This window comes from Eurytemora carolleeae, unplaced genomic scaffold, assembly GCF_000591075.1.
Source record: "Eurytemora carolleeae unplaced genomic scaffold, Eaff_2.0 scaffold481, whole genome shotgun sequence".
Lineage (NCBI taxonomy): Eukaryota > Metazoa > Arthropoda > Copepoda > Calanoida > Temoridae > Eurytemora > Eurytemora carolleeae.
The window spans coordinates 92,472-120,355 of NW_019396461.1; the positions used below are offsets into that span (position 1 = coordinate 92,472).

At 37.4% G+C, this 27,884-nt stretch overlaps 1 protein-coding gene across 3 annotated transcripts; it reads left to right on the plus strand.

Moving 5' to 3' along the window:
* Positions 1-5,326: 5,326 nt before the first annotated feature.
* LOC111703722 (ankyrin repeat domain-containing protein 17) lies at positions 5,327-27,799 on the plus strand. 3 transcript variants are annotated; one of them, XM_023475757.1, is made up of 28 exons: positions 5,327-5,517; positions 6,639-6,740; positions 7,141-7,298; positions 8,354-8,457; positions 8,830-8,923; positions 10,408-10,530; positions 11,089-11,189; positions 11,436-11,526; positions 11,634-11,792; positions 11,956-12,129; positions 12,370-12,559; positions 12,701-12,798; positions 13,299-13,416; positions 14,224-14,348; positions 15,095-15,271; positions 15,646-15,748; positions 16,016-16,225; positions 16,547-16,701; positions 16,910-17,119; positions 17,285-17,969; positions 18,073-18,215; positions 18,982-19,068; positions 20,108-20,164; positions 22,101-22,200; positions 22,381-22,541; positions 22,624-23,573; positions 23,784-27,177; positions 27,294-27,799. In XM_023475757.1, exons 1-28 carry the CDS (start codon positions 5,472-5,474, stop codon positions 27,330-27,332), a joined length of 8,154 nt encoding a protein of 2,717 aa, XP_023331525.1. In that variant the 5' UTR covers positions 5,327-5,471; the 3' UTR covers positions 27,333-27,799. The 3 variants fall into 3 exon arrangements, with proteins under 3 accessions (XP_023331525.1, XP_023331527.1, XP_023331528.1); XM_023475759.1 differs by having other exon boundaries at positions 7,141-7,295; XM_023475760.1 differs by lacking the exon at positions 20,108-20,164.
* The last annotated feature ends 85 nt before the right edge of the window (positions 27,800-27,884 follow it).

The following is a 27,884-nucleotide window of genomic DNA, read 5'->3' on the forward strand; positions in this document are numbered from 1 at the left end:
TTTTGATCGCTACTAATCTTACTTCTATCTGTTGCGTCTATAAGGAGAAAATTGATAAAGACGTCACATACCGAAGAGCGCCCATACAAATTGAGGAAGTTGGAACATACGACTTGGATCGTAAAAAAATCAAATTAATATCAAACAAATCATTCAGATATTACAACCTATAGTCTTCGATTATCTTTCGCCACATTTGTATATAGTTGATTTTTCATAATATGTTTTAATTGTTATGATCTGAGAGTTACTTATAAAATCTTTATTCCTGTTTCGACGATTTTTGGTAATGAAGACGACATTTTCATGTTTTCCAGGAATGTTCGAAAACAAGTTGTAAGCTAAATATTATTTTAAAAAACAAAATCAAAACTAGTATGAAATATCAAATATATACATATGTGGCGAAAGATAATCGATGACCAAAGGTTGTAATATCTGAATGATTTCTTTGAAATTAAATTGATTTTTTACGGTCTAAGTCGTTTGTTGCAATTTTCTCAATTTGTATGGGCGTCAAGTTATTCGGTATGAGACGTCTTTAACAATTTTCTCCTTATAGACGCAACAGATAGAAGTAAAATTAGTAGCGATCAAAAGCGCTTTTGTATCGCATTTAGCCTATACCCCATTTCATTTTTCGCGAACACTCCCTTTAAGATGTTCCTTAGAACAAGAATATAGCTGATACTTTCTAACAAAATAAATATCTCATCAGTAACTAGTAAAAAAAGATCCCATGTAAATATCAAAATTTCGTGGAATCAATAAATATTACAGTATTTTGGACTTCTCAATAAATACTAGAGGTGCATTGGTGTTGGTGATGGTTAGTTTGCCAGAAAGCATCAACTCATTCCTGTACCTTATAGCTTCAGGGACATCTTTGAGTGGATACGACAAGACGCCATATCATATTTCATAATTAGTTGTGTTCCACATTCCAAAATTGTGGTATTATTCGAATTTTTTTACCCTATGTGAATTAGTATATTATTTAAATATTGATCAGTGATAACCAGAAAACTTAGGATTAGGAAGTCTACTTTTAGACTCATTTATGACTTTTAGACTCATTTATGACTTTTAGACTCATTTATGACTTTTAGACTCATTTATGAATTCAAATAGATTAATGAACATGAAGCACTGTAATATATGCAATGTAAACAGACACATTTCACTTATATCAAGTCAGTTAATAACTTATTAGTAAAGCTATATTGTTATGAAACAATTCAAATCCACTTAAAGGGAGTGACCGGCTATGTAAGGTAGTTGAACTGAGTATGCAGAGTTGTGGAAAACTTCTTTCGGATTCGTTTGAGACATATTAAACTTTTTAAAGATTTGTAAATCCTGAGTTTGAGTGCAAATTCGACGTTCAAAACTCCTACTTTGGGCCGGGGGGCCCAGGGGCGTACGAGGGCTTTTGTTTAAGGGGGGGCACAATTAGCGCGCGTAAGCGCGCAAAAAAAATTTTTTGGTCCCCCCCCTAGGCAACTTTGGTCCCCCCCCTTAAAAACCCCTTTTTTGAAAAAATATTAATACCATTTTTTAAATTTTTTTTGCCCCCCCTCTCCCACCTGGACTTATTTTGTTCACCATAAAAGACTACTTTTTTGGGGGTTACTAACCTTAGAGTCTAAAAATTATTCCTTTCCTTGAAAAACTAACTTTTTGACTTTATAAATTTATCACTTAACTCCATCACAGCTAACTAAATCAATAATCACAGCATCATTAAAAATTATATTTTTATGAATAAACGAAATTTCTTCTGAAATTTTTAGATAGAATTTACTCAATCTAAATTTTAACCAAATCTTTTAAGCTACAATTTTCTGGGATTTGCTTGCACAAACATTTCAATGATTTTTTTCAGTAGAGAGCTCAGACAGCCTTATAGGGTGTAAAGCTATAAGCTTGCAAGATCGTTAAGTCTGTTCTTCGTCATAGTACACTGTTAGAAATGCCATTTTGTAAATTTTCAATATCATCATATTTCAGGCCAATATAACCAGTATATAGAAGACATTCATTGATATATCGTTTGAAATTTGATGTTTTCTGGTCAGAATGATTTTACTTGAATTAGCCTAAACACTAGTTGATATAAGTAAAATTAGAATCACATCAAATTTTTAAATGAGAATTGAGAGAAAGCAATGTCAGTATTATTTAAGATGCTTTAGATGCATACATTATTGATCTCTCTTAGAATTTACTTCAAGAGAGTCAAATTTTAATTGAAGTAAGCAGAATTCTAGTTAATGCAGAATCCAAGTAGTATTCTGATTGAATTGAGTGCCGGTACTGTCTGAACGCCGGATCACTGTAATTAAAGTAAGCAGGATTATGCTTGCTTCGATTTATGATGATTGAAGTAAGTAGAATTCAAGTGAATGTAATTAGAATTTAGCGTACAGGCCGTAAATTTATATCAAGCAGAATTATCGTTGATATATTACAACGGATCTTCATGGCTTGGTGCGTGAACTGAATACTGTTGATTGTAAGCGGGTTTTTCTAACAGTGTACATCTTGTGTAAAGAAGTATTCTCTTTAGAAGGCTAAAACTTTTCTCTCCTTGTATTAACAGTGAATTTAGACAAATCCTTAGTCTTTGTCATTGTCAGGTGTTACTTTCTAAGCGTAGTTTCCTTTTAATTTTGTATTTTTGGAACTCCCAGGGGGGCAAGAGAACTACTGCCCCCCCTAGGTACACCACTGTGCCTGACCTGAGGAAGGGAATGCAAGCAGATGTAATATTAAAAGAGCCTCCCCCATGGACGCCCCCCCTCAGCCTCTCAGGGGGGGCACGCGTAGAGGGGGGCGGGGGGCGCGGCCCCCCCCCTCGTACGCCCCTGCCGGGGGCGGATACGTTTTCAGAATTTTTTTTTTCAAATCGAAAATCTGTGAAAATCTTTGTGAATAATGAGAAAATAGAAACAAATAATTGAACAAGATTACCTTTTTTCGATGATAAGATTAATTTTTAATTTCTCAACATGTTCCGAAATATATTTTCAATAAATGTGGAACTAACATCTACTTTTTTACTCTACACCATCACCATCACCATCGGTCCATCACCTCCACCGAATTTTAAATGTTCCATATATACATGACGTCTGTATTTTATTGTAAAACTTTTTTTACATTTTATGCCGTCGTTATTTAATAATTTCAAAAAAACTAATTCTAAAAACGTATCCACCCCCAACGTAGGAGTTTTAAATATCGAATTTGCGCTCAAACTCGGGATTTACAGATCTTTAAAAAGTTTAATTTGTCTCAAATGAATCCGAAAGAAGTTTTCCACAACACTGCATACTTATAGTTCAACTACCTTACATAGGCGGTCACTCCCTTTAATCTCATATTCCTGCAGTTTTTTGGTTCTCAATTATAATGATCTTTTAATGTTTTTGTCTTTTAATGCAATATGGGCCGACCAATTTAACGTACAAGCCACATTTTGAAGAGGGTTTTGAAATGCAAAAATTGTGTAGCATATTTAAGGGTCGTGGATTTATTCTTAATTCGCGCTTAACCCTATTCCAGCTGGGGGGGGGGGTTCTTTTTAAACTTACATATGAGGATTTAAGATAGGGGATGGAGGGGGCAAAAACTATTCGTCGATATGCGCGAAATTTCGATGGCTAAAAAGTTCTATAATTTACCCTGCACATAACCGTAAGCTAAAATAATGCTTCTTAAATCATCCTAATGTTTCGTGCAGGACTTGAAGCTGACTGCAAGTTATAGTTTCTATGTTTTCTTAGAGTTATAAATAAAAGTAGATTGATTGAATTGAATTTATGTTATTGTATCTCTGGTGTGATAATAAAAACATCTAAATCTTTTGTCTATGTTGGCCATTCAGTAGCCATTCATCTAGTTTATTCTTGAAACTATACGCACAAGATATAGGCTGATTAAGAAAATAAAGAAATTTTTGTTCAAAATAATAATAAAAAAGATATCCTCCCTTCTTCCAATCTACGACAATTTAGTTTTCTGAGATCGCTTGAAATGCATTTAAAACACTGTTGTCTGAAATTGAAGCAAGCCTCTTTATGGTGCATTGCGCCATTATGTCCAGGTTAAGCAACCTGTCGGTGGTTATATGGATGAGTAGCTGTTCAAGCTCAAAAACCTTCGGAGTAATGACTTTGTAAAAAAGGGGTGGGGTGCACCCCCCTAATTTCACTCAGGGGGTGGTAATTATAGATTGCCCCCCGCTTTGAAACCACCTGGACTGACATACCCCTCACAATTAGGCTAAAAGCGGGTCTTTTATAACTATAACTGCCTATATGTTCTTCTAGGCATAAACTGCCTGAATGCCTTTCACCAGACAAATTCGATATTTAGGCCTTCAACATTCTATATGGCTCTTTGAATGCCTTGAACAAAAGAAATCAAATTGCAAAATTTTTGCGAAGAGATTTTTGCTTTCGCAAATGTTTGTTTCGGTAATGTTACGTATCGTCTGTACGAAACATTTCCCCCACTGAACTTCTGACCTACTAAATTTCCGACCTACTGCAATATCGGACCTACGCTAGCTGTTTATTTTTGTATTATTTGAGGGTGCTATAGCTGTTAGGTTCAGACATATTTCTGGGCTGAGCGCGCGCTGTATACGGCTAGGACAGCCTAGGGGGCCGCGCGCCGCGGTATAAGGGGCCGGGAGCTGCGGTCACACTTCCTTCTAGATGCTGTAAAACCACGTGCTAGTAAGTCGGATGTGTAGTATATTGCGGATTTGGCGTAGGTCAAAAATGGAGTATAGCGGATTTGCGTAGGTCGAAAGATACACCATCTTAAAATCAGCTGATAAATATTACGAAAGAACGAAGACGATCGGAGAATGGGCGAGATTGTTTAACATTCAGCCTTTACGTGGCAAAACTTTGTACTAGGCTTGTTCGATTGAACGAGTATGAAATATAAGATATTACGAAACTAAACTTTCCTCCTCTTTTGCGTGTCTTAAAAGATCAAATAGGCAACGATATGGTATTTTTTGGCAGAAAATTTATATTGGCTAATTTTAGTCAAAATTTTACACATGTAGCGAATTATTTACCGCGGACAGATGATTCGGCGATCTGGCTTCAAAATGAACAATTTAAAGGAAATAAATCACAATTAAACACATATTCTGTTATGTTTACCTGTTCCATTTCTTCCATTCCAGTGTTCTCTAAAAAGAGATCCGTATAAATTTCTAGTTCTCTACTACGCAGTGCAGTATTCGCAGTATGACGCAAAAATTGTGATTTAATTTCAGAATCGAACATCCCTAGCCATTCAAGGAACCAAGTGCCTGATCTCACATTTTCTAAAATGGCGGATATGAAATGAAGAATAATTACTATTTTGAACTTTTAACGTTATACAAGTGAAACCATAGAGAAATTCCGCAAGAAATTGGCATTTTGTGATCCAATGGTTACGAAATGCAGCATGTAGTGAGTCTTAAAACAAAGTCAGATGTTTTCCAAGGTATATTCACCATCTTTTCTATTTTTAGAATTAAATTGTGTTTCACGCGGACACAAAGTTTTATGTTTTGATGAAATAAGGAAACTTTTCAGCGGTGGTTCATATTATCAAATCGGATTGATGTATACAACTTTGGACATCTTCAACGTAGCATCTCTCAGCTTTGTTACAATAATTTTTTTCATGTACTTTGACGAAGCCAAGTCACAAATCTAGGTATTTTCCTAGAGAACGATTTTTGGATCGGGAGGGTTGAAGACATGTGGATCAGCTTTCGGCCCCTTAGTCTGTCCTAGCCGCAGCGCTCGGCCCAGAAAATGTCTTAACCTAACCTAACCCTAAGTAAATACTAAATTAATTGAAAATTGTTGAAATCGTTCTCTAGGGTTGACCCAACTTAATAAAGATCATTCTTATATTTCTACCAAGGGGCCCAAATCAACATTTGGAAAAATCAGTTAAGAAGTTCATTACTTATGATGGAACATACAAACACAGAACACTTATTTATTGAATATTTTGTAATAAATCGACTACTTCATTTGTATGTCCGATATTATCTTAAGAACCCATTTACTAATTTACCTCATTTGGATTGGGGAACTTGGTTAAACCAATAGAATGTTCTTAGCTTTGTTTGGATGTTCAAAGTGGGATGGTAGACTTTTATAGAGCAGGTTTATTTTCCAGCTAGGTAAAGCTGGCCCGGCTGGGTTCCTAAGCTGGCCTCAAATAAAGTAAATGAGCTCGTGCAAATTTATAAATTTCGTAATCTAGATAAATCTTAACTGAACCTTCGTGTCGAGTTGAAACTTATGTCTTTTTCTTTTTGTTCTGACCGTCAGCCTTTAATAATAACCGTTATTTTTTTATTTCCCTCATCCTCCAGTAATTCTGTTAGTGCTAGATTTTTTCTCTCAAGGGTGGACATTTAGAAATGTTTTAAGTGAATGGTTGAAACCTAGAATTTGATTATTTACCAGTGACTCTTAGACAACCTTTGATTTGATTTATTTTTTAGCAAAGATAAATCAGACTGAATATTTTAAAATTTAAATGTGGTTCTTTTAAATGTCAAAATTCGCTCCTGTTGAAATAGTCAATGATTAACAATGATTAAGGTGGTGATAGATCTGGAAGTTCAAGTATAACAGGAGGGGACGAAGATATCTCCAGATTGGTAGAATGTATGGCGCTCAATTCTTCAACTACTAGTGAAGAAGGTCAGCACCAGATCAAAAGAAATCTTTTGTATTATTCTTTTTCCTCTATTTTTCCCCCTCTCCCGCCTTTTTTATTTTTCAGAACAAATTTTCAAATTTTCAGGTAGATGTCTAACCATATAGCCCATATTGAACGTCTTAAATGTTGACAGTGTGCAGTGAAAATTAAATGTTTAAACGTCAAATTGTTCTTGTTTTATCGTTGGTGTTTTTTTGTTTGTTTTTTCTTTTCACCATGCTCAGTTGCAATTTGCCAACAAAGAGTTGACCGGATATGCAAGAGGGATTTAACCCTTTAAACAATATGATCGGATTTTAAAGTTATTATTTTCCTACGTATCTTCTCAATTTTGTTTATTTTTGATTTACAAATATTAAATTATACAGTTAAACTGTTTAGAAGGCTCCGAAGTGTCAGAAATCGATTCCTTCTTGATTGAGGGAGTGTCCGGTAGCGAGGGAGGGAGTGAGGGCGGGGAACCTGAATATTTACTCCCTAGAACTCCACCACTCTCACCAGAGGGCGCAGGAGAACCTGTAGATCCTGAAACCCAGGTAGTAGTACACAACCTTACCTTACATATTACACAACCTTACTAGAAATAGTATCCAACCTTACTAGACATAGTACACAACCTTACCTTACATAATACACAACTTTACCTAACATAATATACAACTATTACATAATACATAACCTTACCGTACATAGTACACAATATTACCTTACATAGTACACAATATTACTTTATAAAGTACAGAAACTTACCTTACAATTTACATAGTACACAACCTTACTTTACATAGTACACAATCTTACTTTGCATAGTACCCAACCTTACTTTAAATGCTACACAACCTTACTTTAATTAGTACACAACCTTACCTTACATAGTACACAACCTTACTTTACATAGTACGCAACCTTTGATTAGTACACAACCTTACTTTACAAATTACGCAATCTTACTTTTAATAGCTCCCAAGCTTACTTTACATAGTACGCAACCTTACTTTACATAGTAGGCAACCTTTCTTTAAATAGTACGCAACCTTCCTTTAAATAGTACGCAACCTTACTTTACATAGTACGCAACCTTACTTTACATAGTACGCAAGCTTACTTTTAATAGTACGCAACCTTACTTTAAATAGTACGCAACCTTACTTTAAATAGTACGCAAACTTACTTTAAATAGTACACAACCTTACTTTACATAATACACAACCTTACTCTACATAGTACCCTAACTTAAATAGACATAGTACACAACCTTATTCTACATTGGACACATTACACAGCCTTTACAATTTATAATACACAACAACCCCACAAAACACAGCAGTATGATTTTTCAATATACAATGAATTCCACTTAGTAAGCCACTTTAATTTGTAATTTTTACTACTTAAGTCGCAGAAAACAATGTTACTCTAAATATTTGACTTAATACTATTAAGGTTAACTTCCTTTCTTCGCACCATCGCTCCTACTACAAAGTAACCCATATTGGTGAATGATTCGTGTATCGATTAATTTTCATTAAAGGTGTTCATTAGATTGGGAAATGTGACTTGGTATAATTTCCTTTAATTTGTTGTTATACTCCAGGCTCGTCTAGAGGCGTTACTTGAAGCCGCTGGTATATCCAAACTAGCGGAAAGCAAGCAGTTAGCGGACCCTGACGTACTCAAGAGGTTGACCTCATCTGTCAGGTAGTTAACGGTCATCCCAGCTCCTGAGAGATGTATTTTTTGTACAATAATTTATTTTTATCAATAATATAATTTGGCCTCCTCATGCATTTTTCAATTGGGACTAATTGCACTTTTTATTCAGATTTACTTCATTTCCTCTCTTTGGACATTATAGGACTAAATACAACACATTTACGATTTATTAATTAAATGCCAAGTTTGATAACAACTGACCCCCCCNAAGTTTTGACCTAAAAGAGGTCTGTTGAACTCCCCGCGAGGAAAATGCGAGATTAACTATATTTGTCAAATTAAAAGTTTTCATTTCTGTTTTATTAAAACTTGAACAAAACAAATATAAACCCTAGATAATAAAGTAGTATTGTTTAGCTCTGCTCTTGACGAAGCTGCTGCTGCTCTTACACGCATGCGCATTGACCCATCCCAAGGAGACGGTACTAGCCTAGTCGCTGCTTGCTCACAGGTTAGAAGAGCGCGCTAACTGCTCATCGTTTATTTCATTACTGTACTAGAGATCGACCAACTTTCACAAGATCGTTGTTTTCACTATTTTATGCAAACAATAAGTTTATTATCTAGGTCATCAAGATTCCACGTTTTATTCAATTAGTTGAGATGATGTAGGCTCATTGTTTTTTTCATGATCCTCTAGAATGTATGTATATTGTATAGCTATTGTTCTCAAGACTCAGAGAACAAGATTCAGATAAGGATTTCTTCATCATATCTTACTATGTACTATTGTGTTAAGTCAAGATCCAATTTATTTTAATATAATTTTTCATTTCTAATTGTTTACTGCTGGTTTAGGGTTTGGAGGAGTTAAAAATTAGCGACAAAGAATCGAAAAGAAACGTGAAAAATGCTTCATTACAGCAAAACGTTTATTTACTAAATTAAGTGGATTTTGAATTAAAAAGTACTGCATTTGGGTTCGCTGAAAGGACATCAATTAACTTCTTTCAAATCATAGATTATCTATTTTTTATCCACCAGTTTTCAGATTGTGTACTGCATTGTCTACAGACATAGTTTTTTAATGAGAAACATCTTGAACACTATCCTATATTCACAGTTCAATGAATCTTACTTAAAATCTTGTTTTATGTTTTGAGATTACATGTCTTGACACAAGTGATGCCCAGAAATCAATCCTTTAAATCCTAACATAAGAAGCCTCTCAATTTGCAAACAGTTAGTTTCTGGTTTTAACTTTTTAAAACAAAGCCACTAGCCAGGGTAGAGTTCAATTTTTAGTCCGACTACACGGTGTCTCAGGCTTATGTTTTCCAGACCTGAAAGCTGTTACTTCTTGCATCACGCATTGTGACGTCAACATGAAATATTTTTTGTTAGGATTGAAATAAAAACAGATAATTTTACACAACTCATCTCCAAATAGACTGTTGACATAATCTGAAGTTAACCTCAATCTAATTGTTGCATGCCCATCAACCAGTGCTTAAGATATGGAGATAAGTTATATCCGCAACATTTCCACAAAAATATGTGAATTAAAGGATCCGGATCTAAGTGGCAAAATATCAACCAAATACTGCAAAAATCCCGGTTTGCTCTCCATTTTTTCCAGTGTAGATCCAGGATCTAGATCCTGATCCGCATCAATGTATTGGACCTAAGCACTGACATAAACAATGGTGCCCATAGCCCTTAACTGGATGAATATTGAACAATGAGGAAGAAATGGACGATCTTCTTACTTAAAAATGATAGATTTCCTTTATTGTCACTTCTTGTCACTTCTACAGAAAACCGCAGTTGAAAATTGTTAACTACTTTTACTCAGATAAAGATTTAAATGGCACCATTGTGAATATGGCATGCCTTTTCAATTGAAGTACGCTTAAAATATTTAGCCAGTCCTACAATAAATATTCTTTTCTCATTTTTACAGAAGATAAAAACACTAAATGATTTTGTGTTCAGGGTGATATATCTCGAGTTCGTCGGCTGCTAGACGAAGGTCGAGTTTCTGTAAACGAGACTACTGAAGAAGGAGAATCCTTACTGTCCCTCGCTTGTAGTGCTGGGTATTACGAGCTTGCTCAGGTACAAAGTCGGGGATATAATCTACCCCCCCCCCACACACACACAAAAAAATCTTTTAATTAATAACTTGTTTTTTCCGCACTTCGCTTTTATCTTTGTTTTTACTAATTATCCTCGCATTTTTTTCAATTAGGTGAAAAGAATTTTAATTTTTTTCATTAAATCTTTTCTAAAAATGTTTAATTTTATCTTTTGAACATTGCTTTATGCTGCCTTCAGTTAGGGTTAGCCATTGTTTAAAATTAAATGGGGACATAAATCATTTAGAAGATTAAAATATAAGAAGTATTTTTAATCCTCACTTGTTTAATCTATTTCTCACCCTCCTCTACTATGCTCAGTGCTCACTTCTACATAACTGCTGGTTCGGGAAAAGACTCGTTAGTAAATTTAAGGAGAAAAAAATCGATTTAGAACTAAACAGCAAGATAACTGCGTATTTTACTTATCAATAGTGATGCATTTATAATTTTTATTTCAAGCTACATTAGGACTAAAAATAACAATACTGAAACAAATACAACCCAGCAAGACCATTGAGTTAAATTAAATGTTCAGGTTTTACTCGCAATGCGGGCAAACGTAGAAGATCGTGGAATGAAGGGAGACTGCACCCCGTTGATGGAGGCGGCTAGTGCCGGTCACACAGATATAGTCAGGTACAAGATAACACATGATGTGGGTTGTAGAGACTTGCGCCCCAAAGGAAGTTGGGGTGGTTGGGGACCTTTTCACCTGGCGGTTTTAATGCGTGTCTTTTCAAACCTTCTCTTGTGTTTTTCTTTGGTTCTACGTTATCATTGCCAAGGAGGGGTAAATAACACCTCTCAGCTAGATAATGAGATAATGCCAGGAATTACCGATTTTATTTAAATAAAATGTGAAATGTTACTTTTTATTTCCAGGTTGTTGATCGCACATGGAGCTGATGTGAACGCACAGTCTAGCAGTGGTAACACCCCCCTCATGTATGCTTGCGCTGGTGGCCATGAAGAGGTAATGTTCTTGTTCTTAAATTGGATATCTGTTGTTTATGTTAATAAAATATGTTTATGTACAAGTATATGTTCATGTACATTGTAAAACTATATGATTATGTACAGGTTGTTCGTGTACTTCTTGAAGCTGGGGCCAACGTAGAGGATCATAATGAGAACGGACACACGCCGCTCATGGAGGCGGCCTCCGCTGGACATTGTGGTGTGGCCAAAATTTTGCTTGAATTTGGTGCTGGCATTAATACCCACAGCAACGAATTCAAGGTAGACACAGTCAATTTTTATAGGATATTTCGGGTGAAAGTATCAAGTAATCAGAAACTAGCAAGTTTTAGACCTTCTTCTCATTCGTTTAATTGCATAATCCTAGATTGAAATAAATAATTTTCTTTTTTGATAATCTCTGTTAATTTTTTTGTTAATTTAGGAATCCGCCCTTACTCTGGCCTGCTATAAAGGCCACCTAGAGATGGTTCGGTTCCTTTTGGATGCAGGTGCTGACCAGGAGCACAAGACGGATGAAATGCACACCGCTCTCATGGAGGCAAGCATGGATGGACACGTGGAGGTGGCACGGCTACTTCTCGACTCAGGGGCTCAGGTATTTGTCGATCTTAGATAGTTGAATTATTTTTTAGTTTTGTTACTTTAGAAGATGAATAAGGATCGGCTTTGTTCTTTGTTTCTAAAAAACAGAATTGAAAAATCTTAATTGTGAAAGATTTAGAGATTAAGCAGTATTGTCGAAATTCTTAGAAGTAACTAAATACTTAATTCAACAAGATTTTAATCCAAAACTCAAATCTGATTTTCCCTTGTTTTCAAGTTGAAAATGTTTAAGGTGAATATGCCCGCTGACAGCTTCGAATCTCCCCTGACACTCGCCGCGTGTGGAGGTCACGTTGAGCTGGCGATGTTGCTGCTGGAGCGAGGGGCGAACATCGAGGAGGTCAATGACGAAGGATATACACCCTTGATGGAGGCGAGTAGAGAAGGACATGAGGAAATGGTTGCACTACTCCTTAGTCAAGGTAAACATTACACTCCTTTATTACATAAACAAAAATTGGTAGAAATTAAATAAAAAAATTTATTTCTAAGAGAAAATCATTTTAATATTTTTGAAATTCTTGTTTTCAAATCAAATTTAATTAACTTCGTATTTATTTTAGGCGCGGATATAAACGCGCAGACTGAGGAGACTCAAGAGACTGCGCTCACGCTCGCGTGCTGTGGAGGTTTCTTAGAGGTTGCAGATTTCCTTATCAAGGTAAACAAATCTGTAAATTTATTTTGATTTGAAAGAAAATGGATCATGTATTAATCCCGAAAAGTGTCTCAAGAGCGTAAGTATGTTTTGAGAGACGATACGGGACAAACTAGTAATGAGTTTAAATTTTTTTCTGCACTATTTTGAGCTCGATGTGTTTTATTTTTTATATTTATATTTATATTTATATTTATATTTATTTATATTATTTATAAAATAAGTATTTGATATAACCTTTCTTTTTTGTTTAAAAAGCTCATGCTTTTTTACTGTCTCCTAGAATTACAAGAATTTTTTAATTAAATTTAAATTCAAGAATTATTTATCTTAATTGTTTCCATTTTTAAGTATAAAAATGAATTTGAAGGTTTAATCCGAAATTAGAAAGGGGAATTGATGTTTTACAATTGATCATATAGGAGACAGTTAGTTGCCAGATAAAATCAAGCTTATAAGAGTGCTAAATATATTTCTTGAACTGAACCTTCTAAAATGTTCAGGCTGGAGCTGATCTGGAATTGGGGGCATCAACTCCTCTAATGGAAGCGAGTCAAGAGGGTCACCTTGAACTAGTCCGATACTTACTGGAGGCCAGAGCTGATGTTAATGCTACTACTGGTAAGATCGGGGGCTCCTCAAGATGGGGGGGGGGGTCATCACTTACGTTTACTTAATCTAAAATTATTATGTTTCCCAAAATTGATGGTTATTTCTCCAAAATATTTTGAAAATTTGCAATGCTGTTTTTCTGGACAAGAAACAGCCTAGTATTTTAGTATCCTTAATAACTGAAATTAACTTTGAGAAGTTTGGTACTTGATTGGGGGCACAGGAATAGATTATGATGGGGACAACGTATAAAAATGTTTTTAAGCTTTCAAAGTAAAGCCCCATTTTCCGTTTTGACTGGTGTGAGGTTGTAATTCTTTTTAAAAAAATCCATGCTTTTAGCAAAACAAGTTAGTAAATAGTTAACAAATGACAAACTTGATACCAAATCAAATATAGTTCTTAGAAATATCAACATATACGTTTGCAATATACCTAAATAGATCTGATGAAAGCAAGGAATTCAAGTTTTACAAAACGTGCATTTTGTGTTATCAGAATAAGATCTTGTGTAATCTCAATTGTACTTGAAGTTGTCTGAAATATAAGTAAGAAGTTGATTTTCTTGATTTGATAGCTTAACATAGATGATATACTTTCATTGGTAAACAATAACATAGGTTGGGATTTTTTTCAAAGATTTGTGGGGTACAGGGGTAAATTCAGACATTAACTCCCACGCTTCCCCCCTTTTTTAATAATTTTACTCAAATCAATTTACTTCCCCCTTCCTGTCTGTGGTATTACCTGATTCAGCGATAAAAACTCTCACTTCCCGAGAAAAATTATTATTTGAAGATGGTATTAATTGTCTAGGTACCGGAGACACCGCACTGACCTACGCCTGTGAGAATGGACACACTGATGTTGCCAACCTTCTCCTCCAGTTTGGTGCTCAGCTAGAGCATGAGAGCGAGGGGGGAAGGACACCACTTATGAAGGTAAAAGGAAATTATTAATTAATAATAGAATTTCCCGGTGTTGCCCATGTCGGCCACCTAGCCTTCCTTTTCATTTTGTTGAAATGACACCCCTGTGACTAAAAAGTTAATCTGAGCGTTACGCTACAGGGTTTACCACAAATGATGAGACTTCAAAGACGATTTTATTTAACTAGCCTCTTCTAAATTAATTGTGAACATATTCTCTTTGTGTCCATCGTAAAACAAAACAAAAATAATTCGCGGATTTTCACAAAAAATTTCGTGGATTTTCAAAATTTTCAAAAATTTAATGAAGATCGAATTTTGAACACTGTTTAAATTTTCCGGAGAGTAATACGTTTTGTGGCCCCCCCCCTTTATATATAGATTTACTCGTTTTAATTTTTTACTAATTTGGTTCCCTTCAACTGTTAATTCATATTTTCCTTAATCTTGTATCTAGGAATGCAATGTAGACAAAAACTTAGCCTCAGATCTTTTTAATCTGCAAGTTTTAGGTCATCATTGAAGTCTCATCTTTGGTGAATAACCCAGTAGGATATCACGAGGGGGAAAATAAAATTTTTTATTGAAGTTACATTTCTTTGCTTTTTAGTACATATTTCACTTTTTGTCCTTTGAACTGAGCAGGAAAATTTCTTAGAACTTTGTCATAATCACACATTCCACTGAGATGGGGTTCACCTACTTGTACTGTATTCATAACTATTAAGTGTATTTTTTAATATTGTGAATGTTTCTAGGCTGCACGCGCCGGTCATCTGTGTACAGTGCAGTTCCTAATCTCAAATGGTGCAGACGTAAGTCGACAAACCTCAAACAACGATCATACCCCGCTCTCCCTTGCCTGCGCTGGAGGACATCTTAACGTAGTTGAAGTGCTCCTTCAGCAGGGGGCAGATCCCTTTCACAAACTCAAGGTATATATTTGTTAGTTAATAATTAGTTGATAAAATAATATCATCATTTATTTGAATTTTTGTTGGTCAAGTCTTTAGTACACACAGGGTTAATGTTTTCTATCAAACAAAATTAGTTAACTTAAAGAAAATAGTGCTTGCTGATTATGTTTTGTTCCGTAGTCACTAAGTGAGAAATAGACATAAAGTACATCTTCTTGAAAACCCTCATCCTCCCCCCCCCTTTTTTAAAAAAATAATTTTTTAGGGGGAAAAGAAAGAAAAGAATGAAGAAAAAACTACCTTTTGATGCTCAATATTTCATTTTTCCCCCAGATCATCAAAAATCGTATTTACTAATATACACACCTGGATTAATTGGTTAAACTGTTCAGGATAACTCTACTATGCTAATAGAAGCCGCCAAGGGCGGACATACAACTGTAGTTCAGATGCTGATTGATTATCCAAACTCATTGGTTGCACCAACAGCTCTAGGTAAATAAAGTAGAAACCAGATCGAACCAAACTTAACAAATTAGTTGTTAACCCAAATTAATTAATGTTATTTTCAAGAACTCCTGCACTTCAATTTACAGTTGTGTTCTACAGTACGTCAGGAAACTAAGTTACGTTTTTTTTGGGGTGAAGTTAATTGTTGGGTGAAAAGTATGAAAAAAAATTTCTTTCTACCTTTGTTTCCTCTGTTTTTAAAATTACTGATAGGTCTCTACAAATATTTGCTTAAATTTTTATTCTATCTAGACGCAAGTATGGACGCTGTACTCCAAATCTCAGGGTCGGAGCAGGAGCGTGTTCCGCCCCGGGGGAGTGAGATAGCGTCTCCACCCATCAGGATTCCCTTCCGGGGAACCAGGAAGGGCGGAGCACCTCATACCACCACCCCCCTGCAGTACCCGGTGACGGGTAAGGTTGGTCCTGAGTCTGGATATGATATTCTGGAAGGTTCTGCAGGTATTGTAGGTTTTAATTTGGAGCGTGGAATAAGAACGTCCCTAAAAGTATGATTTGATTTTAGAGATACACTGTACCCAAAACCCTTCACCAACACCGAATTTTTCGAGAACCCTATCATATTGCAGGATGAAATATGTATGGGGGGCATTTTCTTGAAATTAAATTAAGATAAGGACGAAAAAGGATGAGAACAGTTGCAAAAAATTCTAAATTTTTAATTTTCTCCTACAGATCATCGAATATCATTTCTTCTTCTCGGCTGGATTTCTTTCTTTTTATTTTGAATTACGGATTCGGATATCATGTTATGTTTTCTAGGTTACCTTCTAGAGGATCTAGAGAGAAAAGGTTTAGATGCTAAGTCCTATATCCAAACCATGCTACGTCGGACCGAGGGAAGTACTAAGGAAGAACAGATCATCCAGAAGGAGCAGATCCTTCTTGAGCTACAGAGGGTAGAAAAGGAGCTTCAGGTAGTTCTACGAGTCCTAAGTTAACGTAAACTCCCCTTGTATAATTGCCCTGAAAAAAGCAAAGAAATTTAAAACCCCTTAAACATTTTAGACATTTTTTTTGCTAAATTAAATTATTACAATGCGGGAAAACAATAACTAAAATTATTATAACGTCTCTTGCGCCCTGCATGATATTGGAATGAAATGAAACCCATGATATCTACAGGAGAAGGCGCATGCTCAGTCGCTGATGAGTAGTGAACCTCAGGGTGGTGGAGGAGGACGGAATAACAAGCGTGAAGCTGGAGAAGGAAGAGAAGGGGAAGTACGAGACTGTGATGTACGTGAGGTTGGAGAAGGTGCTGCTCAAGAGGATCTTCTTTCTCCTTTATCTTTTCCTATATCCTTAGAACAGCAGAATCCTGCTAATACAGAGGTAACAAATTCTGATTTATGAAAAAAATTAAACCCAAAGTATAACCACGTTTTAGTGAGAAAAAATTGGAAATACTTTGAAAGTCTTTTTTTGTTCATTTACATTTGTTTTATTGCAAAATCGAGCAACAAGATCAAACAAAGATACAAAGTTTGTTATGTTTAGGTGATACAGAACATGAGTAATCAGCTAAGTCTGAATGGACGAAGTCTGGCTACTCTGCCCCCCAGTGAACGTCCTAAAGCGAAAGCTTCCAGGAAGATTGATGGGAAAAACGGGAAGAAATCACAACTTCAAGCCGCCTTGCAGCAGCATTCTCAACAACTTGCGCAACTTCAACAGCTGCAGCAGCTAAACCAGCAGCTGCAGCAGCAGGTCGTTCAACAGCGCCAGCTGAAGCAGCAAAATCAGCAGACTTTAGCTGCTCTCCAGCAGAACGCTATTGCAAACCAGCAGCAGCTTGCTCAGCTGCAGCAGAATGTAGCTCAGCTTCAACAGCTTGAGCAAACTATTCTAGCTCAGCAGACCACTGCTCACCAGAAGCAACACCAGCACCTTCAGCAACGTGTTCAGCAGATTATGCAGCAGAAGCAACAACTTCAGCATCAGATCAAGCAATTCCAGCAACAAGTTGAACAGCAATTAGCCTTCACGCAGCATGCGGGACCCCTTCCGCCCTTAGCGATCGGTGGTCCTCCGCCTTTACCCTCCGGACCTCCGCCCCCGCCACCAGGAAGCAAGAAGAGGTTGAGTCGGGATGGCGGAGATGGTGAGGCGGATACCGGAGAGGACTCCATCCTTAGCTCGGACCTAAACTATATCATTAATGGTGACCCTTTTCTATCCTCAGGTAAACAAATTGTCAAAAAAAAGGCTTTAACCTATAATAATCTACTTTGTTAGTAAAGAATTTTCCTGAATATTAAAAGAAAAAATAATAATAAATATCCTAGGTGTCACTACTGGTATAGACCCGTCCTTGCTGACTAGCGCCGCCTTTGAACTGGTTCAGGCCAGTCAAGCACTTCAAGCAGTTCAGGCAGTTCCACCACTCATACATCCAGACTCACCTCCTATGATGACACCTCTCACGCAGGTAATAAGAATTGATATTTTATATACAAAAAAATATTAAATCTCGGTGAGTCGAGTTTGCAGCTCTCTTAAATTCAGACGTAGATTTAGGATCACAGTTTTTTATTGTAGTATGTTGTAAAAATATTAAACTTTTAACACATTTCTTATTTTATTATTGTTGAAATTATTGCCATAAATATTACGGCATTAATGACATTTCAACCGGTGTTGGATATCAACTAGAATAAAGTCTCGCTTGAGATTTTAAATGTTTACCAATGATACAGTGAGACGCAAACACTCTCGCCGGTTTATTTATTCTTTTCACCAAAGATTTTATAATTTACAATTTAATTATTTCCAAAACATGTTCTGAGGTCGGAACTTTTAATGCAGTATTGTTGATCTTGAACGCTTTATCTTAATAATTTCCAATGCGCGCACTTAACAATTTAAAGATAAATATTTGATCCTGAGTTGAGAGATCTCCCTACAGGGTATGACCACCACGGGGTGCAGAAGAGAAATTTAATTAATCCCTAGATCTGCACAAGTTCTGGCTTCTGAACATTTGCAAATTTGAAAATACAAAACATTACAATTACTCCATATTTGTTTTTGTTTTTTTTTACTCAAACAAAATTTGTCAATTAAATTTCTGTTATTTGATGTTGGTTTATTGAACCTTGTTCCATGTTTATATCTAATTTATAGAGTTATAGAAAATTTAGCTCATTGATTCCTGTCTTCAACATAATCCTCTTAAATTTGATTTTAATTTTTAGGATCCGAGTCTTTTAACAAACATTGACCCTGTCCAGCTAGCAGCTGCAGTCCAGCATTGTCCTATACCGCTAGATGGTTCTTTACAGGTGGAATATACATTTATAATCTTTCATTTTTCTTCTTTATTTCGGTATTTCTATTTTCTTGCGTCATGTTATAGTTTCATTTTTCTCCTTTTTTCAATGAAACTTTAGTTGTTATTGATATTAAGGTTCCTTTCCAAATAAAATATAGAATAAAATAAAACTTACCCTCACTGGTTTTTCCCTCCATCAATAAAAACTCGCCATAATTTCTGCCCTCCATCAATAAACTTGTCCTCAATTCTGTTTACTCCAACAATAAAACTTGTCCTCAATTCTGTTTCCTCCATCAATAAAACTTGTCCTCAATTCTGTTTCCTCCATCAATAAAACTTGTCCTCAATTCTGTTTCCTCTATCAATAAAACTTGTCCTCAATTCTGTTTCCTCCATCAATAAAACTTGTCCTCAATTCTGTTTCCTCTATCAATAAAACTTTTCCTCAATTCTGTTTCCTCCATCAATAGACCTTGTCCTCAATTCTGTTTCCTCCATCAATAAAACTGTCCTCAATTCTGTTTCCTCCAACAATAAAACTTGTCCTCAATTCTGTTTCCTCCCTCAATAAAACTTGTCCTCAATTCTGTTTCCTCCAACAATAAAACTGTCCTCGATTCTGTTTACTCCAACAATAAACTTGTCCTCAATTCTGTTTCCTTCATCAATAAAACTTGTCCTCAATTATGTTTCCTCCATCAATAAAACTTGTCCTCGATTCTGTTTCCTCCCCCCGTCCATAGGCTGATGATGAAGAAGTCCTCTAAGGCCAACTACGAAAGTAGAACCTAACCACCAATAAAACTTGTCCTCAATTATGTTTCCTCCATCAATAAAATTGACCTCAATTCTGTTTCCTCCAACAATAAAACTTGTCCTCAATTCTGTTTCCTCCATCAATAAAACTTGTCCTCAATTCTGTTTCCTCCATCAATAAAACTTGTCCTCGATTCTGTTTCCTCCAACAATAAAACTCGTCTTTTCTTCTGTTTCCACCATCTTGAAGTATTGGTTGAGTGCGGGGTTGTTACTATGATGCTGTTTAGGTTCCCATGACCCCCCTGTCCTGGCAGGAGCACGAATTGTACTCCCACCAGCTGCAGGTTAACCCACTCCTGTAGTCTCTTATGCAAGGGTGTATAATGTTATGGGATAAGGGGATGGAGGATAAGACACAACAATTCGGGCATTATACATCCGTGTTTAATATAACCATTTTAACCTACTCTAGTTTAGATCACCAGAAAATTAGAAAACATTTAATAAGTATTTAGTCCTAAGCTAACCTTAATGAGTCCAGTTCACTTGATTACTAGAATACATATAAACTTAGGTATTCCGTTGTCTTAAGCTAACACTTCTCTAGTCTAGTTCACTAGATAACTAGAATGCCCTAATCCTACTTGTCTATTTTACCAAATAACTAAAATATTCCTGAAAGGTACTGTGAGCGTAATTTCAAATGACCCTCCATGCAAAGATCGCAATGCCCGATTTACAACGGCACCCTTAAAATATTTTTCTGAGCTGAAAATATCCCTAATCCCGATCGGTTAATTATTCTGGAGATAATGACAAGAGGAGAACAAGCATTATTTAATCTGGAGGTTAAGAAAAAGAGGAGATCAAGCATTGATTTCGATATACACCATTCTAATGTTTTCAGCTCTGATCAAGTATGAATTGGATATCAATGTGTTTAATTCTTTAAACTTCATCTGCGGCTTCTCTGCGAAAAGGACTGAATTTGTTGTTAATAAGAAGAAATTGAGAAACTCATTGAAATATACACTTTTTGAGTCAGAAAAACGACGGGATCTTCCTCAGGTTTCAAGGGTACAGTTAAAATCGGACATTTCTATCTTTGCTTGGAGGGTCCCTTACGTTTACAGTTTTTTTAACACCTAGCTCTCAACCCTTCAAATCTAAATAATAATCAGTCCTACCCCTAGACCAGTTCAACAGAATTACTAGAATTTTCGTTAATTATTATACCTTTAAATAGTACAGGCTACTGCAAAAATATAAAGAGGTTTATTTGTAATAACTCAACTCTAGCCTTAAGTCGCTAGAAAGCTGTGATATTCCTGGATAATTTTTAACAGTGCTTAGGATTCGGATCCGTTGGATCCGCAAGATTTTGGCTTCCTGGATCCGGATCCGCAAAGATATTCGGATCCACGTATCCGGATCCAAGGGGTAAAATATCAACCAAAAACTTAAAAAAAATACTTTTTTATTCCTAAAACCCAAATCTGAATTTTTGAAAAAAGAGAGATTATAAAAATATCCTCATTTCTGAATGGTTCATGTTTAATGAATAAAAATAAGCGAAAAAAAATAAAACAAAAAATTTTAAAATTATTTTTTTGTTAACAGAATTCAGTAAATCTTAAAGAAATGACCTGGATCCGGATCTGGATTTGGATCCGAATCCATTTTTTTCCAGCGTGGATCCAGGATTCGGATCAAAATTAAATGGATCCTAAGCACTGATTTTTAAAGTTTAATTTATTACATCCTGGTCCTACTGCAAATCTTCCGCATGACCGACAATCTTATTTTTTTTCTCGCATTTTTGTTTTAGTTACAAGGAACACATGCTTTAGACATACTTAGTACATTCATGACAAGGTTGCATTATTTTTAAAGCATTAGAGAACGTTTTTAATGTTTTTTTAATACATTAACTGTCCGTTGCCAATAACATTTATAGCTTATAGCTTAATACATCACGGATGGGTGTACATTTTTTTAACAATCCCCCCCCCCCCTCCTTCTGCTCCAAATGAGAAAAAATTAATCGTTGGGGGGCATGAATTATTAGGAAAAATTTCTTGCGGAGGTAAAAAAAGGCTGCTCAGTCGAAGTCTCTTTTTTTTGCTAGCTTTTAAATTTTGAAATTGCACTCTGTAACCACGTTTCATCACTTATAAATAAGTTTTGAACTTAACTTGCTTATACATTTTATTTTTGGAACTAATATTTAACCTCTGCAATGTATAATGTTTATGGAACCTTGAAATTTAAAATATTTAGGTTGCAACCTCTGGAGGTGTGAGTGTACAGTATAGTTCTGGCCTTCCTGTACTCTCCAACCAAACTCTAGATTGTGGTCAACATCCTCAACCTATCTCAGGTATATTTCAGTCAGATTTTTATATCAATATTCTTTAAAGTTAAAAATATCCCAAGCTACTTTGTTAAATATATAATTTACTTTTGGGTTTCACCAAAATGGCATTTCTTTCAGATGTCATTATGAAAAATGTATAGCTCTTAAAAGACAAAGAACATGTTTTATAAAAATTGTTTTCAGGGTTTGGACATGACCTTTTCCTGAACACCAACCTGGCCTGTGCCTTCGGTGGTGGCCAGGGTCTACCAGGTCTAGAAGGAGGTGTTGCTGGTTCCAACTTTCAACATCAGATTCTACCTGGAGGACAGGATAGTCTAGATCTTCTTGGATTCTCCCATCAGGTTTAACTTTTTCTATTTTTAAGATCTATAACAAATATTCAAATAAAATGTGATTTTTTTTCTAAATTTCTTTCATTTTTAGTTGGAGCACTCTGTGTTAGCTGACAAGCAGAAGATTGGGAAGAAGAAACAACTAAACCATCAATCTACTCCTCCATCCGTCATTGATCCCAACTATGCCGCCGGAAATCTCGGGCGTGGATATCCTGCTGGATATGCTGCTCCGCCGGCTGCTGGTGTTCCTGTCGTTGACCTGGACTCCGAGACGGATAGTAACCACGACACCGCCCTAACCCTGGCATGTGCCGGAGGTCATGAAGAGCTAGTGACCCTGCTCCTGTCCCGTGGCGCGGATAACGAGCACCGTGATAAAAAGGGATTTACGCCACTAATCCTCGCTGCTACTGCAGGCCATGATAAGGTTGTGGAAATCCTATTTAATCACGGAGCGGATATAGAGGCGCAGTCAGAAAGAACCAAGGATACCCCACTGTCCCTAGCCTGTAGTGGGGGTAGGTACGAGGTCGTGGAGATCCTGCTATCTAGGGGTGCAAATAAAGAACACAGGAATGTTTCTGATTACACCCCTCTCTCTCTGGCCGCTAGTGGAGGATACACCAATATTATCAAGCTTCTGCTAGTACATGGAGCTGAGATCAACTCCCGGACCGGATCCAAGCTTGGTATCTCACCTCTCATGCTCGCCGCCATGAACGGGCACACCGCTGCTGTGAAACTATTGCTGGATATGGGTTCCGACATAAATGCTCAGATTGAGACAAACCGGAATACAGCCCTTACTCTTGCCTGCTTCCAGGGTAGGCATGAGGTTGTCTCCCTTCTCCTAGATCGCAAGGCGAACGTTGAACATAGAGCTAAGACAGGATTAACTCCGCTGATGGAGGCTGCTAGTGGAGGATATACTGAGGTGGGACGTGTACTCTTGGATAAGGGTGCAGATGTGAATGCTGCTCCAGTACCATCCTCTCGTGATACCGCTCTTACAATTGCTGCTGACAAAGGACATTATAGGTATGTCTTTTTATATTTTTACTTGGGGGTTAATACTTTTCCAATGTTTCCTTACTTAAAACCATGTGAAAAAGTTGACTTGTGAGGCTGAATTTTAAACATTTTTTGTGGGGTTGGGCGAGGAGAAAGTTGTTTTTAATGAATTTTTGTCCTAAAAAATCTGGAAAATACGAATACATGATATTAAATTTTATCGGTATTTTTTATTAGATTTGTAGAGCTACTGTTGTCCCGAGGTGCCCAGGTAGATGTGAGGAATAAAAAAGGAAACTCATCCCTCTGGCTGGCTGCTAATGGAGGACATCTTGATGTAGTCCAACTTCTCTACTCTGCCGGTGCGGATATAGACAGCCAGGACAACAGGAAGGTTTCCTGTCTAATGGCTGCCTTTAGGAAAGGGCACAGTAAGGTGGTAAAGTGGTTGGTAAAGCATGTTACACAGTTCCCCTCGGACACTGAGCTTACCAGATTCATTGCAACCATCAATGACAAGGATCTGCTGAAGAAAACCCAACAATGTTTAGAGATTATCAGGATTGCCAAGGAGAGACAGGCTAGTGAAGCTAACAAAGCTGCAAACATCCTACTTGAAGAATTGGAGCAGGAGAAGACAAGAGAAGAAAGTAAGAAAGCTGCTGCAGCTCGTAAACGAGAAAAGAAGAAAAGGAAGAAAGCTGAGAAGAAAGGAACCAAGATGGATGACGAAGATGATGAGGAAGAGGAAAAGGAGGATATTAAATTTGAAGTGGAGGTTGAGGAGGAGGAAGAGAAAATACCCGAGATTCTGGAAGAGGTTGTAAATGATCTTAACAGAGACTCGGGAATCGATGCCAACAGTCAGGGTAGTGGAACAAGCATTGAAAAGGAGGAGAGAGGTAAAAAGAAGAAGAAAAGTAAGAAAACCAAGGAAAAGGAGAAGAATGAAAAAAATGAGAAGAAAAGTGAGGAGAAGGAAAATATTATAAATAATGCGAACCGCGTGGAGGTTAAGGAGAAGACTCCGGAGGATGAGGAGCGACCTGACAGTAGAAATGAGAGGAATAGTCAACCACGTGTTCCTTGCACAATCGAGGGACACTCTGCTCCAGAGACCGAGAAGTCCAAAGATGCTGGGTTCAGCGAACCTATCAGGAAAGGCCGCAACAGGTTGAACAGGCAGAGTGAGGACGGAGAACCGAAGATTCCAGTTATTTCAACTGTAGCAAAGAAGGGAGTAGTTGGCAAGGTTCCAGTGCCTGATGCTGGCTGGAAAGAGGTTGTCAGGAAAAGTAAGAAAGTTAGTGTTCCATCCAATGCTATAAGCCGGGTGATAGGACGAGGAGGTTCAAACATTAATGCTATTAGAGAGCTTTCTGGAGCCCACATAGAGGTAGAGAAACAGAGCAAGGGTCAAGGAGATAGAACTATACTAATCAAGGGTAGTGCAGATGCAACACGTCTTGCTAATACTTGGATTAGTGCTATTATCACCAGTCCAGACAAGGATCTTCAAGAGATTGTTGGAAAACAGCATTATAAACAGCTCAGCGCTGCTTGCCTTGCTAAGGGAGCCACAGTATCTGTAACTACTAAAACTGTAGTTAAGACTGTAGTTACAACAACAACTGTAAGTAGAGCTAAAGGAGCAGAGATTAAGAAACAAACTACGGTTGCTGCTATTACAACGGCTACAAAGTTAACCCTTGCATACACTGCTCCAGTAATGACTTCCAAAACTAAACCAGTGACAAGCACCAGTTTTGCAGCAATTGCCGGAGGCAGCGATAATTTAGGAATGATTCCTACAGGTCCTCCACCAGCAGCTGCCATGAAACCCTCTTCAATAGCATCTGTAAAGCCTGCTGTTGCTGTAACAAGTGGGAAGCAGACTAAAAAGGGAGAATTGATCGCAGCTGCTGGGCCTCTAGATCCTAAAGATTTCAGTCCATTCAGTCCTTTCAGCATGGCTCAAGGATTCGGTTGGGCGAGTGGAAATGACAAGGGTCCCAAAGGATTTGCCACAAATGGAAATCCAAGCATTGCATCTTCTCAGCCTGACGTATCTAAAGCTCCTGGATACAGAACAGTTGGACAGCCTGGAGTTAGTTCTCCCAATATCACAGCTGAAGCTTCCTGGTCAGGATCTGGTCATATACCATCCTCAACATTGGGTTCAGTCTCCTCAGGGTTTAAAAACCAGGGTGGGGCAAATGATTCTTCTCAGTCTGGATTGTATCCTACTCAGGAACGCTGTAACTCAGCTCCTGGAACCCCTGTTTCTCCAATGGTTCCGTCTCCTATTGCTCCGCCTGTGGCCAATATTGGTTCCAAGGGTGGAGGTTCTCCAGGAAATGAACAACAACCATCCTGGTTCCGTCCTCCTGGTACTCTAGGATCTAACCTGAGATCTATGACCCCGGATGTAGAGCTGGACCGACGGTGGGGAGGACTAGAAGATGTTGATGTACCCCGAAGACAAGGATCTGGAAGCTATGGACACAATAGTCCTGCTAAAGCACCTGGAGGTCACCTTCCTGACCTAATGGGACGGAATATAAGCAAACCTGAACCCTTATCAGGTATAGCAGCTGAGAACCTGCTTAGCGCTGCGGCTCAGCTCTCCAATCTGCACTCCAACAATTACGACCTGATGGCGACTGCTCCTGCAAGCATGAATATGTCTGGGATGCCAATGTCTGATCTTGCATCCGGATATTCTCGTTTAGTTCCACCAGTGATGTCAAGGTTTTCTGCTCCTCCGCTGACGAATACTACCTATAGTCAGCCCCAGGGAATGTCTATCCCCAACAATCTACCAAAGGGATTAAACCCCAATGCCCCAGATTTTAACCAAGGTGGGATCTACAATACCGGTTTACGAGCAAACCTTCCTCCCCGGGTTCCAATGATGAACGGTCCTCCTAAGATCGGCAATTCTCTCACTGGGTTTGGAAACCACTATGGAGCTGGAATTAACAACTTCCAGAGCAATGTTCTCACACATCAGGGAATTAACGCCTATTTATCTCAGTTTGGTGGAAACCAGCCCAACCATCTGGATATGATCAATTCAGGTTTGTCTGATCTAACTCTGAGTGGTAAAACTCTTCTAGAGCTGACAGATATCTTAGGACCAGAAAGTCCTTATCCTTCTAATCTTGCTGATCCTGAACCCAAGTTCAGTCGACCTATCGGAGCAGAACGAAGAACCGGTCCTTCTCCTGCTCTTGGAATGTCAACCAACATGAGCAGAAAAGTAGATCCCTACACTGTGTGGGAATTTCCTCCATCTTACAACGACAACATCCACTCTAACGACGCGTTCTCTGGGCTGATCCCGACACTAACCGGGCAGACCCTGTCCTCTCTAGATAACCTATCAAAGACAGGATATGATGTAATGAATCACTTCAACGGTCAGGCCCAAATGGATCCAGGTTCTATTGGTGGGCACACCCCCGTATCAGGGTTCGGTATGTCTCCTGCTCTCACTCCGAGCAAGCAGGAATACTCTGACTGGGGAACTGGTTCCACCTCAGGTTCTGCTCCAGGATCTGGAAACAAGAACTTGGCTCCAGGAGGGTTTGTGGACCGCGGAGACCCGGTCACTGTTCGAAGGAACATTGTAAGTTAATTCATCAATTTTTTATCCATATTTTATTAACGCTTTTTTAATTTTTATTAATCCTTTAACTTACTCCAATTAGATTTTCTTTTTTCTTACAAAAATATATTTTTCAGAACCAAAACCAGATGTGGCCGAAAAACTGGGAGGAATAAGAAGCTTGTTCAAACTTGAAGATCAACTAATCTTCTGAAGATCGGTTCTCGTTTTCTAATAGAATTTTGGCATCGTTTTTTTACAAGTAATGATCGATGAGTCCTCCTGCTAAATTTGTTTGACCCGAGATCTGGTTCTAGTTTCTAATCTGTGTCTTGAATCTACGGTAACAGATGTTTTAATGATCGAAAATCGACGAGGACTTTCGACACCGTTCATTCTTAATCGGCTTGGTCCAGATCAGATCATCGGATATCAAACACTAAGTCGTGGTATAAATTGATCTTGTTTTATAAATAATATCCGTGAAACAAGAGTATCTTATGTATTTTCAAGTTCCGAACCTTTTAATCCTTAAACTTTCGGAATATTTTAATGCCAGGTCATTTTTTGTGTTAACTCTTAGCATTGTTATATCGGAATTGCTTTCCCCTACTACGGATATTGAATATATATTATATCAAAATATAGTTTATTTCCCCTAGAGACTAGAGATCTTAAACAAAAATGATACAGGGTTACCCACAAAGAATTAGACTTCAGAAACGAGT

Excerpts from the sequence above, each read along its gene's own strand:
- LOC111703722 (XM_023475757.1), top strand. The coding sequence starts at position 5,472 with ATGCAGCATGTAGTGAGTCTTAAAACAAAGTCAGATGTTTTCCAAG. Across the intron at positions 8,458-8,829 it reads AGGTTGACCTCATCTGTCAG|CTCTGCTCTTGACGAAGCTG; the intron begins GTAGTTAACGGT and ends AGTATTGTTTAG. Across the intron at positions 16,226-16,546 it reads TATTCTGGAAGGTTCTGCAG|GTTACCTTCTAGAGGATCTA; the intron begins GTATTGTAGGTT and ends TATGTTTTCTAG.